The following is a 15,173-nucleotide window of genomic DNA, read 5'->3' as shown; positions in this document are numbered from 1 at the left end:
GGGCTCACACATTAATCCTGCACTAATCAGGTAGCATGAGGCAATGTAGCGCAGAAATGCCTACTCTCCACCCCTAGACACTCCAGAAAAATGTTTTAAATATTTTTTAGCATGTGATTTACTCGTGCACATTCGGAATTCATTGCGGGACGCCTCAGTGCATCCTGCAGTAACCCTTTTAAGTAGCGGTAAGCACATGCTTGCGTTTACTGCAAATTAGTAAAAGGAGCCTTAAAACGTTGTTCACCTGAAATTCAAACCTGTTTTCCAAAGGAGGACAAGTATGTTTATGAGATCGCCCTCTGTATGTTCCCACCCAGTAGGAAAACCGAAGAACAGTGACCCTTCTAGACACACTGATGAAGCAATCACATCAAGGGTGACAAAGAATAGGGCAGCAGACGATGTCCAAACTAATACCTTTATTATAACCATCCAGGACTCGACATGAGTCATGTTTCAGCCCACAAGGGCCTTCTTCAGGACTCTTAATTTGAATGTATGTTGATATTGAACTAAGCTCAATGTGGTACAGGTGGTGTTCAATATCTTGCTGCTTTACTTCCAAAACTTTCTAGAGAGCTTGAACTCCCAGGAGTGCAAACTTGAAAAATCCCATCCACTCCAAAATTTCAGCATATGCCAAAGTGCCCAATTAACTGCAATAATTGGTTGTTAGTGCCAGATTATTGCTAGTTGAGCATGTTAAACAATTAATTTGCTTGCGCATCTTAGGTACACGCCCATATTTTGGTGCTCTATATATAGAATCCGGGGGTAGGTGCAAAGGGTGTGGCATGACCAGCATGCCCTCTGGAATTAATGCATGGACATGCGCATTAGTGTGTGTAGAACCTGGTCACAATTAGCACAGCTGCACTTAGCGCCTACTACTGGCACCAGAGGGCAAATATTCATACAGCAGGAAAATAAGATATAGACATTAATTCAAATATATCAAAGCTAGAAGTAATTCAGAAGATGAAACCCTTTCCTGGGATAGAACACTCTAGAGCAGTGGTTCTCGAACCTGTCCTAGGAACCACCCACCAACTGGATTATCAAGATATCCACAATGACTAACTCTGATCTGCATGAGCTGACTTTTCTTGATGTAAAGGTGCGTAAAAGGTCTGGCCATTTTGATACTTCTGTACATAGAAAATCTACCGACCGGAACACGCTCCTGCACTACTCAAGTTGCCATCCAAAAGCTTTAAAAGACAATCTTCCATTTTTGCAATTTCTGTGATATCGCAGGATTTGTTCAGATGATAGTGGCTTCCGTCAGCAAGCAAGAGAATTACGTGAGCGACTGGTTAATAGAGGGTACCCAAAGAAAACCATTAAGAAGGCTTAAAATAGAGCTAAATTTAACAATAGAGAGCTGCTTTTACAACTGTGGTCGAAGCCTGATGAAGTCGAAGTGGGAGTACATACGTATGTGCTGCAGCATACCACACAAGCTGGGAAGGTAGCACAGATCATTAAAAACCACTGGAATACATTATAGACAATACCACTTTTTTCTGAATCTACCTTGAGACTGGCTTACAGCAGAGGTAGGAATTTAAAAGAAATGTTATGCCCCTCTGTTCTTAAAATGGAAATGATCAGCCTCCCCTGCATACATGGACCATAAATGTTATGGTCAATGCAAGATGTGCACTTGATGTTAGAGATGTCTGAATTCATAAATCCTTCTACTGGAAGAAAATATACATTACGTATAAACACCTCCTGCAGGTCGGAATTTGTGAGTTATTGTATTATTTGTCCCTTTGGGAAGCTCTACGTGGGACAAACTTCTCACCAACTTTATGTGAGGCTGATTGAGCATAAGAGTGTGATGAACACCAGAAAGACCACCATGCCACTCACTATACACTGTGTGGAATTCCAGCATGGTTTTGATACATTAAAATGTGTAGTTCTACAACAGATTTGTATTAGCCCAAGTGGGACTGACCGCCATCGGGGGCTCCTAAGAAAGGAACAACAATGGATTTTTCATCTTAACACACTAGCTCCATTTGGTCTAAATGGCAAAATAGAGTGGAACCATTTTTTTTATAAGAAAAGACAGTGATTAGCTTAATATGCTGGATAATAGTAGTAGTAGTAGTAGTGAAACTCAGAGCCTCTACATTATGCTGATTGGCTGGCTGTTTGACAGCGTGTGACGTCAAGAAAGATATAAATAGCTGCCATTTTTTCTAATGCTGCCCTTCTTGCAACCGTCGGCAAACTGAATGGATTGTAAGCAACACGTTGATAAATATCAGGAAAGTTGTACTGACTGATGCACACATTGTTTCCCTCTCTTTCTTCCTGTTGTAGTTTGTGGATTGACCAGTGGTTCTGACAAAGCATCGGCGAACGGAGGCCAACGTTGACCACGGTCATCAAGAATAGGAGGGAAAAGAAGAGTCAGAACAACGATAAGATTCAATTCTTTAAGCTAAGTACCTTCTATTAGATTGTAAGCTCTTTGAGCAGGGACTGTCTTTCTTCTATGTTTGTGCAGCGCGCTGCGTATGCCTTGTAGCGCTATAGAAATGCTAAATAGTAGTAGTAGTAGTAGTATTGATACTGTTGTCACTTGAATTTCAAGAGTGTGTTGAATCAGGTGGTTTTTTACACACTATTAACGAGGAGGTTTTTTACCAGTGATGAAAAAATCCTATGTCTCTTGACACTGTTTTGGAACAAAGAGGTGCTTCTTGAGGCTTTTTCCTCCTAATGACATATATGCTTACATTCAAAAGTGTTTTCCTAAGTTTATATTTTGCAGTACTAGCAGAGGATACTCTTTCCTCTATTGTATATTTAGTTATCAGTTTATGTCTCTTTAAAAAGTATTTGAAAACTCACTGTTTTGTGAAGGCTTCTCTGCAGAGATATTTTCAAGCTGGACTCAAAAATTCTTTTTTTGATTTGCTGGATATATAGATGCAGGTTGGAGATGTGGATTGACGTGGTTCTGCATGTATTTGTTTAAATTATTCAGGCTCAATCATAACCTGCTTTGGTTAAAGCGGGATATAAATGTGGAAAATAAGATATTTACACACGTAACTTGTGGAATGCTACAAGTAGTTATGCACACATTTCCAGCATTTAGGTGCAAGCACTTAAAACAACTCTTTAGCTTGAGGCAAATTGAATATCATGGGGGTTTGTTGTAAATAGTAGGATTTTTTTCTACTTCCTGTTCAAACGTAGGCACTTGAGGAAAAGAATTGAAGATTCTTTGATGAGGGCATAGAACTATAGGTAGAGATTCACCGAATCTTAGGTTTCACTAATTTCTATAAAGTTATAGAGATCAAATGACTGAAGTACTGTCTCCAAGAAAACTTTGTTAGATTGGTTCTATTTATTATTTTTGTTGAAATGAGATGAGCGGCTTTTTCTGGCCAGTTAACTAGCTTTGAATATTGGTATTTTTTTTTTTTTTTGGGGGGGGGGGGGTATTCTATAATGACAACTGCACACACAGTTGCCGCTATAGAATTTGCCTAACTTTAGGTGATCAATAGAGAATTTTCCCCTTACCCCTGGATTCTATATAGTGCACTTAGATTTAGGCGCTGAAATCAGTGCAGATTCTGTAACACCGCATGTAACTGAATTGGCTTAACACACTAATGAGCACTGATATCAGCACTTAACAAGCACTAATTGGCACTAATTAGAATTTAGGCACACAACTCGCTAAGCGAATTCTGTCATGATGTGCGCCAAACCTCTAACACACGCAGGCAAAAAGGACATGGTTATGGGCGGGGAAATAGGCGTTTCATGGGCGTTCTGAAATCGGTGCAAAGAAAAGCTACGAGAATGGTATGGGATTTGCGTTACAAGACTTATGAGGAGAGACTTGCTGACCAGAACATGTATACCCTGGAGGAAAGGAGAAACAGGGGTGATATGATACAGACATTCAAATATTTGAAAGGTATTAATCCGCAAACGAACCTTTTCCGTAGATGGGAAGGCGGTAGAACTAGAGGACATGAAATGAGATTGAAGGGGGGCAGACTCAAGAAAAATGTCAGGAAGTATTTTTTCACGGAGAGAGTGGTGGATGCTTGGAATGCCCTCCCGCGGGAGGTGGTGGAGATGAAAACGGTAGCGGAATTCAAGCATGCATGGGATAAACATAAAGGAATCCTGTTCAGAAGGAATGGATCCTCAGAAGCTTAGCCAAGATTGGGAGGCGGGGCTGGTGTTTGGGAGGCAGGGCTAGTGCTGGGCAAGACTTCTACAGTCTGTGTCCTGAAAATGGCAGATACAAATCAAGGTAAGGTATACACAAAAAGTAGCACATATGAGTTTATCTTGTTGGGCAGACTGGATGGACCGTGCAGGTCATTTTCTACCGTCATCTACTATGTAGTTATAGAATATGGCTCAGGGCGCTTACATCTACATGCCATGTTTTAGTTGGTGTGATTGGATGCGGACAGATTTAGGCGCTGAAATATCAACTAATCATATTCTATAATCAGCGCCTCAATCTAGGTGCCGATTATAAAACATGCTTAGTCGGTGTCAATTTCAGCGCCAAATTTTTAGGCACCACATATACAATCTCCTCCTCAGCATCTAGATGCAGCAGCTACCTGCTTAACATGGTTACCTAAGTGGATTAAGTTACCTAAGTGGGAGCCCTGCCTCTGTCCCCCTCCCCCACACTCCCCTTGAGAACATGCAAAGTATAAGTAAAGCAGGTGTTTGCAAAATATCAAGTATGCATAAATGTACGTGTGCACATACATGCACATATTCTATTGTTCTAAAGCTTTACACATGTGACACACATGTAGAAATTAGTGCCTAGTTTACAGAATTGCCCTGGTACTGACTTGTGGTTAAATTTATCCATTCACTGGCAAGAATTTTTTAAAAATATTTCATGTAATTGTAATCTGATGCTGACTGTACACATTCTTTTGAAAATCAAACCAAATGAGTATTTTCAGTTTTACAAATGCCTTGGTATTCCATCCTCCTAAACAAGCTGTAATTCATGGAATCTGTATGTTGTACTTTAGTAGAACATGAGGTTTCCTGGGGAGGGGATTTATTTGTCTGTGTTAGGAGTTTCAAATGATTGAAGCGGATAGCTAACATGATTTATGCTACTGCTCAAAGTCTCTTCCAAAAAGACTGTAAAACAAGTTGTGTTTTATAAACCTGGGTCTGCAGAATGTCTGTGTGGCCTAATAATTTTATTTTGAGAAACTTTCATTGGAAACAATGCCTTGATCATTTTCACATGTTTTATATAGAAATCCAGCAGAATTTTCTAAACTCTTTGCAGCTTCACCAAAGACATACTATGTTTGTAGTGTTTTCTGCTGCGGAGCATTGCACTTGCTGTATCTCTTTCATTAATCTCCCTCCCTACTTATCCAGACTGACTGGATTACCCATGCACGGCTCATTAAATCTGTTTCCCATTTTATTTATGATTACTAAAGTGACTTTTTTTTCTTTATAGCAGCCAGGCAGAAAGTGAAATGTGTCATTTGCAACAATTAAGGTCCTGATTACAAAAGAAAAGCCTGCACTGTTGAACAAACTATGCATTTTTTTTTAACACAAAGTTCTCGCTATATAGGGGTCAATTCTGTAACTGGGCACTACCATTTGGGCATGTCAATGCCAAGTACTGAGTGCTAGTTCAATAACGGCACCTGAGCGCCATTATAAAATGCTAGTTTAGGTCAGCATGGTTTGGTTTAATTAATTTGCTTAATTAAAACTTTCTATACCACCCAGTGTGACATTCAGGTCTAGGTGGGGTACAATTAAAATTAAATTAAAATTTGGAAACGAATACCTTAGTCAAATAGGAAAGGCAATCACACTAGAACAGTCTTACAGTAAAACACACACACACATATACAGTGGGGGAAATAAGTATTTGATCCCTTGCTGATTTTGTAAGTTTGCCCACTGACAAAGACATGAGCAGCCCATAATTGAAGGGTAGGTTATTGGTAACAGTGAGAGATAGCACATCACAAATTAAATCCGGAAAATCACATTGTGGAAAGTATATGAATTTATTTGCATTCTGCAGAGGGAAATAAGTATTTGATCCCCCACCAACCAGTAAGAGATCTGGCCCCTACAGACCAGGTAGATGCTCCAAATCAACTCGTTACCTGCATGACAGACAGCTGTCGGCAATGGTCACCTGTATGAAAGACACCTGTCCACAGACTCAGTGAATCAGTCAGACTCTAACCTCTACAAAATGGCCAAGAGCAAGGAGCTGTCTAAGGATGTCAGGGACAAGATCATACACCTGCACAAGGCTGGAATGGGCTACAAAACCATCAGTAAGACGCTGGGCGAGAAGGAGACAACTGTTGGTGCCATAGTAAGAAAATGGAAGAAGTACAAAATGACTGTCAATCGACAAAGATCTGGGGCTCCACGCAAAATCTCACCTCGTGGGGTATCCTTGATCATGAGGAAGGTTAGAAATCAGCCTACAACTACAAGGGGGGAACTTGTCAATGATCTCAAGGCAGCTGGGACCACTGTCACCACGAAAACCATTGGTAACACATTACGACATAACGGATTGCAATCCTGCAGTGCCCGCAAAGTCCCCCTGCTCCGGAAGGCACATGTGACGGCCCGTCTGAAGTTTGCCAGTGAACACCTGGATGATGCCGAGAGTGATTGGGAGAAGGTGCTGTGGTCAGATGAGACAAAAATTGAGCTCTTTGGCATGAACTCAACTCGCCGTGTTTGGAGGAAGAGAAATGCTGCCTATGACCCAAAGAACACCGTCCCCACTGTCAAGCATGGAGGTGGAAATGTTATGTTTTGGGGGTGTTTCTCTGCTAAGGGCACAGGACTACTTCACCGCATCAATGGGAGAATGGATGGGGCCATGTACCGTACAATTCTGAGTGACAACCTCCTTCCCTCCGCCAGGGCCTTAAAAATGGGTCGTGGCTGGGTCTTCCAGCACGACAATGACCCAAAACATACAGCCAAGGCAACAAAGGAGTGGCTCAGGAAGAAGCACATTAGGGTCATGGAGTGGCCTAGCCAATCACCAGACCTTAATCCCATTGAAAACTTATGGAGGGAGCTGAAGATGCGAGTTGCCAAGCGACAGCCCAGAACTCTTAATGATTTAGAGATGATCTGCAAAGAGGAGTGGACCAAAATTCCTCCTGACATGTGTGCAAACCTCATCATCAACTACAGAAGACGTCTGACCGCTGTGCTTGCCAACAAGGGTTTTGCCACCAAGTATTAGGTCTTGTTTGCCAGAGGGATTAAATACTTATTTCCCTCTGCAGAATGCAAATAAATTCATATACTTTCCACAATGTGATTTTCCGGATTTAATTTGTGATGTGCTATCTCTCACTGTTACCAATAACCTACCCTTCAATTATGGGCTGCTCATGTCTTTGTCAGTGGGCAAACTTACAAAATCAGCAAGGGATCAAATACTTATTTCCCCCACTGTATATGTAGATATATATAGCTATAGATATATGGTTAGCTAGATAGATATAAATATCTATCTTTCTCTCTCTCTCTCTCTCTCTCTCTATATATATATATATACAGTATATATATATATATCTATCTATATATATATATATATATACATACACTTGCTGCGTCTTATATAGTTTCTAGGGGAAACTATATATATATATATACACACACACACATACATAGAGGCTCATTTTCAAAGCACTTAGACACACCCACTTAGGATCAGACCATAAAAATGATGTACATAGATAACATATTTAAACCATAAACACAAAAAAACCTAAGAAATACAAGAAAACAAACAGTTCTACTACTGCCCAACAGGCCCTGAGACATATCGACTGCGTGCCTCAATAATTGGCATCTCTGAGCAAACCACCTTTCCACAGAATCATAATGCAAAATGCAATGAATGTTAAAGAATGTTAGTATACGTACAAACACACTTTGCACCCTCCCGTGCAAACCGCTCCGTGCAACCCGCACAATTCCGTCCCGTTGCTCCAGGTTTGCAACTGCACTGCCCCGTGACTGGATCACATGGGACTGGCAGTGAACCATACAGATCACACTCACATTCCTGGCAAGAACCTCCTGGGCTTCTTGGATTACCGGTGTAGCCAGAAGAGCACCTAGCATTGGACAAATATGAGAAATAACCTGTGACTATGCCACACAACTGAATATGTGCAAACCTGCGTTAAAGCAACTAGCAAAGTTATACATGGCGCTTATTAGATAACTGATAAATATTACATCTCAGAGCTATCATTGACATGCTGAAAAATCTTAAATCAATGGTTTAGAAAAGGCCAACATAAATATGCATTTAGCTTGCTAATGTTTCGTTCCCATCAAACATATAAATGGCAAGTGACCGACTCACTTGCAAATGCGCATTAGAGACTTCCCTCTCTGTCCCGCCCCCACGTCAAGACGTGATGACGGAACAGAGAGGGAAACTGCGCTAAGGAGGGAACTGCTGAGGTCACTACCGCTCCCCCCCCAGGGTCGCCGCCGGACCCCCTCCACCCAGGACAGGCCCTCTCTTCTCCATTGAACTTACAGCGCCAAAACCAAAGCAGGCAGATCAGCTCCTGTCGGCCTTCCTTCCCTACCTGTGTTTCACCCTCACCAATGTTACGTCACACGAGGGCGGGACACAGGCAGGGAAGGAAGGCTGATAGGAGGCGATCTGCCTGCTGCGGTTTCTGCACTGTAAGTTCAATGGAGAAGAGAGTGTGTCTGGGTGGAGGGGGGGCGGTGACCCCGGGGGGGGGGGGGTAGCGGTAGTGGCGACCTTGGGGGGAGGGGCGGTGGTGACCTTGGGGGGGAGGGCAGGAGAAATGCTGGACATGGGAGGTCTCAGAAGGAGGGGGCCTTGGAGCTGGGAGGGATGGAAGGGGGGAGCCTTGGAGCTGGCTGGGAGGAGGGGGGGCCTTGGAGCTGGGAGGGAAGCAGGGAGGATGCTGGACATGGGAGGTCAGAAGGAGGGGGGGGCCTTGGAGCTGCGAGGGATGGACAGAGGGGGGCCTTGGAGCTGGCTGGGAGGGAGGGACGGAGGGGGCCCTTGGAATTGGGAGGGGGCCCTTGGAGCTGGGAGGGGAAGGGAGGGGGAGGGATGGGGGCCTTGGAGCTGGGAGGGAGGGACAGAGGGGGCCTTGGAGCTGGGAGGAGGGAGGCCTTGCAGCTGGAAGGGAGGGACAGAGGGCCTTGGAGCTGGCAGGGAAGGAGGGAGGGCAGGGGGCCTTGCAACTGGGAGGGGAGGGGGGAGGGAATGGGGCCTTGGAGCTGGGAGGGAGGGAGGGAGTTGCACATCAAAATAAAACATACCAATACTCGCCCGTTTTAACGGGCTTAACGGCTAGTATATATCATATATTAGGGATTGTGGATGTAGCAGGACCCAAAATCTTCTTCTATTCTTAAAATGAAAATGTTTCTGGAACCTTCTTCCATTCTGTGATGTGTCCTTGAGTGATGTAACAGAGGATGGGCCTCAGTGTCCATTGAGACTAGTAAAAGTTCTTATTGTGTTCTTTAGGTGGAGCTATTAGAAGGCCTTGCTTGATGCGAGTCTGGAGGAAAAGTTACCTGTGCTTGTACAGTGCTATGGAGTCCTGCAGGCTCATTGCTTCCTGAGCAGCAGCGGAGGACAGCCTTTCTGCATGGCCAGTTAGGCCATGAGAACAAAAGGGAGACCTGTAGACCAGCTTGATCTAACCCAGGGAGGAGGTGTTTGGAGGTTCATGCCAGACCGGTTCTGATATTGTGTTCTTCCCATTGCAAATAGCTTACTGAAAACAATAGAAGTCTGGCGAGATCAGCCAGAGGTTTTAAAAGATTCAAGCTGTAAAGTTGGGTTTTTGTTTGTCTTGAGAGGTTGGTGGGACAGAGGGTACATCTCACTAAACATATTGAAAAGTCCAGACTGTGTTGTAAAGGACTGAGCCATAGTGCATCCCTAGCATTTTAAATTAGAGCCAATTTTGCCACAAGTCCATTTTCGGCAAAAAAGGCCTTTTTTACAGGTCCACTGAAAAATGGACCTGTGAATGCCCAAAACCGTGCCTATACTACCGTAGGCAGTTTTTCAGCGCACTTTAGTAAAAGGATCCCTCAGCATGCAGCTCATGGTGAATTAGTATGAACTGTTATGTCAGCGCATTAACAATTACCACACTTGTGTACTAACAGCATTTGCTAATTTGCATGTTAACTGCTTAACACACTTTGGTAAAAAGGCCCCATAGACTTGTGTCTGCACAAAATTAAAAAAATAAAAAAACATATCAAAATAAACCAGTCTATATTCTATTAATAGCAGATCAAGATGACAGAGTTAATTTATGCTTACATTAGCATGCCATCTAATCAGGGAACAGAAGATACTAATAGCTAGAATAAAATAACCTACCCAGCACAATTCTGTATTTTACATTTTTATTTTCAGATTCTTAATGCTCTGTTTTCTACTGGTTATTTGTTTAATTGGGTGCTTTTACCTTTCACAGTACTGCCCCTCATATCCAGGTGGGCAAGCTGTACAGCGAAAATCATTTCTTCCTTCAATTACACATGTAGGGCTAAAACTGAATTAAAGAAACAAAAGTTAAAAATGTACTCAAATTTAATTACTTCACTGACACAGCATCAAAAGCACTCATCACTCTAGTTCCTTTGGGTTGCCTTCTACTGGAGACTTGCACGGGAACGGGGAATGCTGGAATCCCGCGGAGATGGAAGCAGTTCTGCGGGGATCCCGTGGGGACGGAAGCAGTTCCTGCGGGGTTCTAGTGGGGACAGAAGCAGACCTGTGGGGTTCCTGTGGAGTGCCAACTTCTTTGAGTTGTGTCTCCTCCTCCTCCTTGCTTTAACAGCACAGATGCGGAAAGTCTCCATTAAGGAGGTGGTAGAGATAAAATGGTGATGAAATTCAAAAAGGCATGGGATAAACATAGAGGATCTGTAATTAGAAAATGGAAGCTATACAAAAAACTAAACTTAAATGGCTGTATGTGTGTGGATGTGTTGAGCGACTCTGGCTGTGATGAACTAGGGCTGATACTGGGAGATCTGTATGCAATCTGGTTTAAGATGGGCTGGAAAGGGCTTAGACAGCAACTTTAGTGGCTGGAACATGAAGACAGTGCTGGACAGACCTTTACGGTCTGTGTCCAGCAAATGAGAAGATGAATAGGCTGGAGTGGGCTTCAAGGGCAACTCCAGCAGTTAGAAAATCAGGATAGGGCCAGGCGGACTTCTATGGTCTATGTCCCAGAAACACCACAGAAAGACCATAATCAAGTATATAATATCACATTCATTTTTGATTGAATCATGAATTGATAAGGATTATGTCTATTGGGCAGACTGGATGGACCGTTCTGGTTTTTATCTGCTGTCATTTACTATGTTACTATTAATCCTCTCTGTTCCTGGGCTGATGCGCAGACCTCAGCTCAGGCACGAACATCAGGTCAGATGTCACCTGACCTACTGGCGTGTGCATTTTGCGATCTCTTAGCACACAGTGCCAGTGAATCAGAGAAGTCTGACATGTGCGCACCAGAGTGTTCCAACTTCCAATTTCCGTTCCTTCATTGCCTGCAGTGCTGCGGCTCGAACCCAGAGAGCAGACAGGAATTTTTTTAAATGTACCATTAAATTCTTGTGGGGACGGGCAGGGATGGGTTAGATTCCCCGCAGGGATGGGTGGGGATGGGTTAGATTCCCTACGGGGACAGATGGGGATGGATCAGATTCCAGCGGGGATGAGTGGGGACAGGTTGGATTTCTGTCCCCGTGCAACTCTCTACCTTCTACATTTCCACCACTTAAAAGCAAGTAATGCAGGTTTTCAAATTGGCCCACATTGCCAAGCTTTTCAATTAAAATTGTGAGCATAATGTTTCAGTGATGATAGCAGAAATCCATTTATCAACAGAAAAGGTACAGTTCTGCACAAATATGTTAACATAACTCCATAAAAGGGTCTGCTTTATCACAGGGTTTCCCCAATTGAGGGGCTGAAACACAGAAGGTTAACATGTATAAGATGTAGGAGAAGGAATAAGGGAAATAAGGATGTGCATTTGTCAGTGTGCCTTAAAAACATTTAGGAGCTCATTTTCAAAACAAAAAAAGTCATAAGGTGGCAGGAGGATGTTTTTCTCTCAAAAGTGTTCAAGTTGCAATTTTCGACACCCCGATTTTAGACATTTTGCTCCATTTTATCCAAATTTTAAGTGGGCATGTTTGGAACGTGTATTGGGAGGGACATAGGTGGCACCAAAAGATAGACGTTTTTCTGCAATAATGGAACAAAATGAAAACGTCTAGGGCCAAAATAAAAATGTTTTGGCTAGACCTGTTTCAATCATGACTAAATGACCAAAAGGTGCCCTAAATGACCACTGAAAGGATTAAGGCATGGTCCCCTTAATCCTCCAGTGATCACTGACCCTCTCCCACCCCCCAAAGATGTAAAAGAAACAGTACATATCAGCTTCTATGACAGTGCCAGATGTTATGGCCAGTTTTATTAGAGCAGTAAGCAGGTCCCTGGAGTAGCCTAGTGGTCGGTGCAGTGCACTGTAAAGAAGGGGACCTAGACCCATATCCCACTCTGTTACATTTGTGGTGAAAAGTGTACAGTAGGTTTTTGGTGGGGTTTTAGAGGGTGTTGATGAGATGTGTTCCCGGGACATTTTATATGAAGTCCACAGCAGTGCCCCTAGGGTGCCCCACTGCTCTGCTGGGATGTCTGTGTGGCCAGTCTACTAAGAACGCTGCCTCCACCCCCAATACATCCCAATGGCTTGCTTTTCTGCATTTGTCCCTTGGACCTTTATTTCCTCTCAAAAATGGCCCTAAAAGATAGATGCACTGAACACAAAAACATCTATCAGATGGCCATGTACAAAACACAAAGTTGGACATTTTTCTGGTTTGAAAATGGCCACGTTCACTACTGGAGTTTTGGACGTTTTTCACTATATGTCCAAAATTGGGTTTAAACGTTACATTGAGAATGCCTCCAAAGCTCTTATTTTAGAAATCCTATTTGTGATTTACCCTTGTAAATCCTGGCATTAACACATTTATATTGAATAAAGGTAGAAAACCCAAGTTTTAGAAAACCTGGTCAGCCTAAGAGAGAAGGCTAGTAGTTGAACTGCACTCTAGTTCATTGGACAGTACCACTTGTAGCATCTACAGAGGCAGCTTATACCACTGCTCCCAGGAAACTAGTTACAATAAGTGGTATGTCAGAGAATCTACTAAATGACAAAGTGAGCCCCAGAATGCTTCCCAGTGATTTATAAAAAAAAATGAAATGTTCAGATCTCTATTTTCAAAAGTTCCTTTGACTTTAAGACTTGCAAAACTTTCCAAATTAAACTCTAAGTAAAATATATTATGCTCAAATCATTATTCATAATCACAAACATTCAATCAAGGAAGTACTGTAAAAACTCGGAAAGCAGTAAATGAATGAAATGAATTGAATGCAGCAAGAGGGCGACATACATTGAGTATATTTATGGCATAAGCTCAAGAAAAAAAAAACATTGCTTACTGGATGCTTCATTGTGCTTGACATGTAGTCTAATTCAACTTACTAAAATACATTTATTATTCTTTTCCTCATTTTGACAGATTCATTATTCAGTACAGTCATTCAATAGTAATTATTTTCCAAAGAAAATGAAGCATGGAGAGCAGAGCTTTCATTTACTGCATAGGACTTTCCTTCATATCTTCAATATGCTGCATATCAAATTTTCCACCTTTTATTAGCTCAGTCACTACTAATGAACAAAAGAGCACATTCTTAATTTGCAGGTTAACCCAGTGTGCCAGTAAACTGGACAGTGCATAGCATAATGGAGTGTAGGATAATTTTACAACCAGTTTACAGCGGGTCCTTTCATACACCACAAAGCTGTCATGATAGACATAAAAACTGAAGCAACCAACTGAAGGAAATGGTAACATGCTTTTAAGCACTTACTTGTTGCTAGGAACGGAGAGGGGGCAGGCGCAGGGCCGACAGTCACCTGGAGATCCACTGACAATCCCATAGAATCCAGGGGCACATCTTTCACAGTGGTCTCCAGCTGTGTTGTGTTGACAGGCCTGGGATTAAGAGCAAAAGGATAAAAAGAGAGTAGAGGAAGTGTTTTTAAAAATATATCCATCGAAATGATGCAGTGCTTTACTCTTTCTCAAAAAAACTCTTTCTGTTCTTGATGGGGTTTATAGAGTAAGGGATCAAGGAAGGAAGACCAGATTTTAAAAATATCTGTCTGTGCTTTATCTAACTCTGCTGATAATTCTCACTTTCCTTAATGCATAACTTTATAGCTTGAAGATGCAGCCTGTAAAGTCATTAGGACAAGAAGTGTCAGAACATCCATAAAAGAAGTACATCAGCCTAGAAACACTTTTTTTTATGGTTTGTTGAATTTGTTAAAATGTTTTTCTTGAAAGAAGTCCTCACCACCACCACCCAACCTCCCCCACCAAAAAAAAATTGCCAGTCATATCTAGATTTTCAAAAAGTCAGAACATTTCACCTATTCATTGAATTTATTTTCAGATAATCTGATATTCAAAGTGGGTTTTTGAATGTTCCTTTGATTTCATTGAGTTATTCCAGGCAACTGGACCGAAGTAAAATCAGAATTATCTACAGCTTGCTTGAAGTTTGACTAAGTTTTGAGTACACCTCTAATTACAAGCTCTATAAAACAGCTTTGATAAACCAATAATGCATTCCAATAAGTTATACTTATAATCGTGAAAAACCCCCCACTGCAAAGCAGTTTACAAATAAAATACCAATTTAAAATTAGAACGGAACTCCAAAATTAACAGGAAAGAGAAAAGAAAGAGGGGTGTAACAGCAAAGAAGTATACAAATCATGTAGACAGCTGTGTGCTCCTAGGTCTGTCCACGGCCCAGAATAGTCAACTGTCAAAGCTTGATGAAATAAATACATTTTTAAAGGTATTGTAAATGCACAGGAGGATTCTGTACATAGGGCTAAAGATAAAGAATTCCAGAGGAATAATGCACTGCAGAAGAAAGGGGGTTGATGAGGCAAGTCAAGGTGAGCTAA

General features: G+C 42.1%; 1 protein-coding gene across 1 annotated transcript in view; it reads right to left on the bottom strand.

Moving 5' to 3' along the window:
• LAMA2 (laminin subunit alpha 2) overlaps window positions 1-15,173 on the bottom strand; it is a 1,107,608-nt gene that overhangs the window by 285,185 nt on the left and 807,250 nt on the right. Inside the window, exons 31-33 of the mRNA XM_030196530.1 lie at window positions 14,063-14,187; window positions 10,551-10,637; window positions 8,122-8,177 (exon numbers count right to left, since the gene is read on the bottom strand). Of these exons, the coding sequence (XP_030052390.1) occupies window positions 8,122-8,177; window positions 10,551-10,637; window positions 14,063-14,187 (268 nt within the window). The remainder of the gene's footprint in view (window positions 1-8,121; window positions 8,178-10,550; window positions 10,638-14,062; window positions 14,188-15,173) is intronic.

The sequence above is a fragment of the Microcaecilia unicolor genome, chromosome 3 (assembly GCF_901765095.1).
Source record: "Microcaecilia unicolor chromosome 3, aMicUni1.1, whole genome shotgun sequence".
Lineage (NCBI taxonomy): Eukaryota > Metazoa > Chordata > Amphibia > Gymnophiona > Siphonopidae > Microcaecilia > Microcaecilia unicolor.
This window is presented reverse-complemented; position numbering and strand designations above follow the sequence as displayed.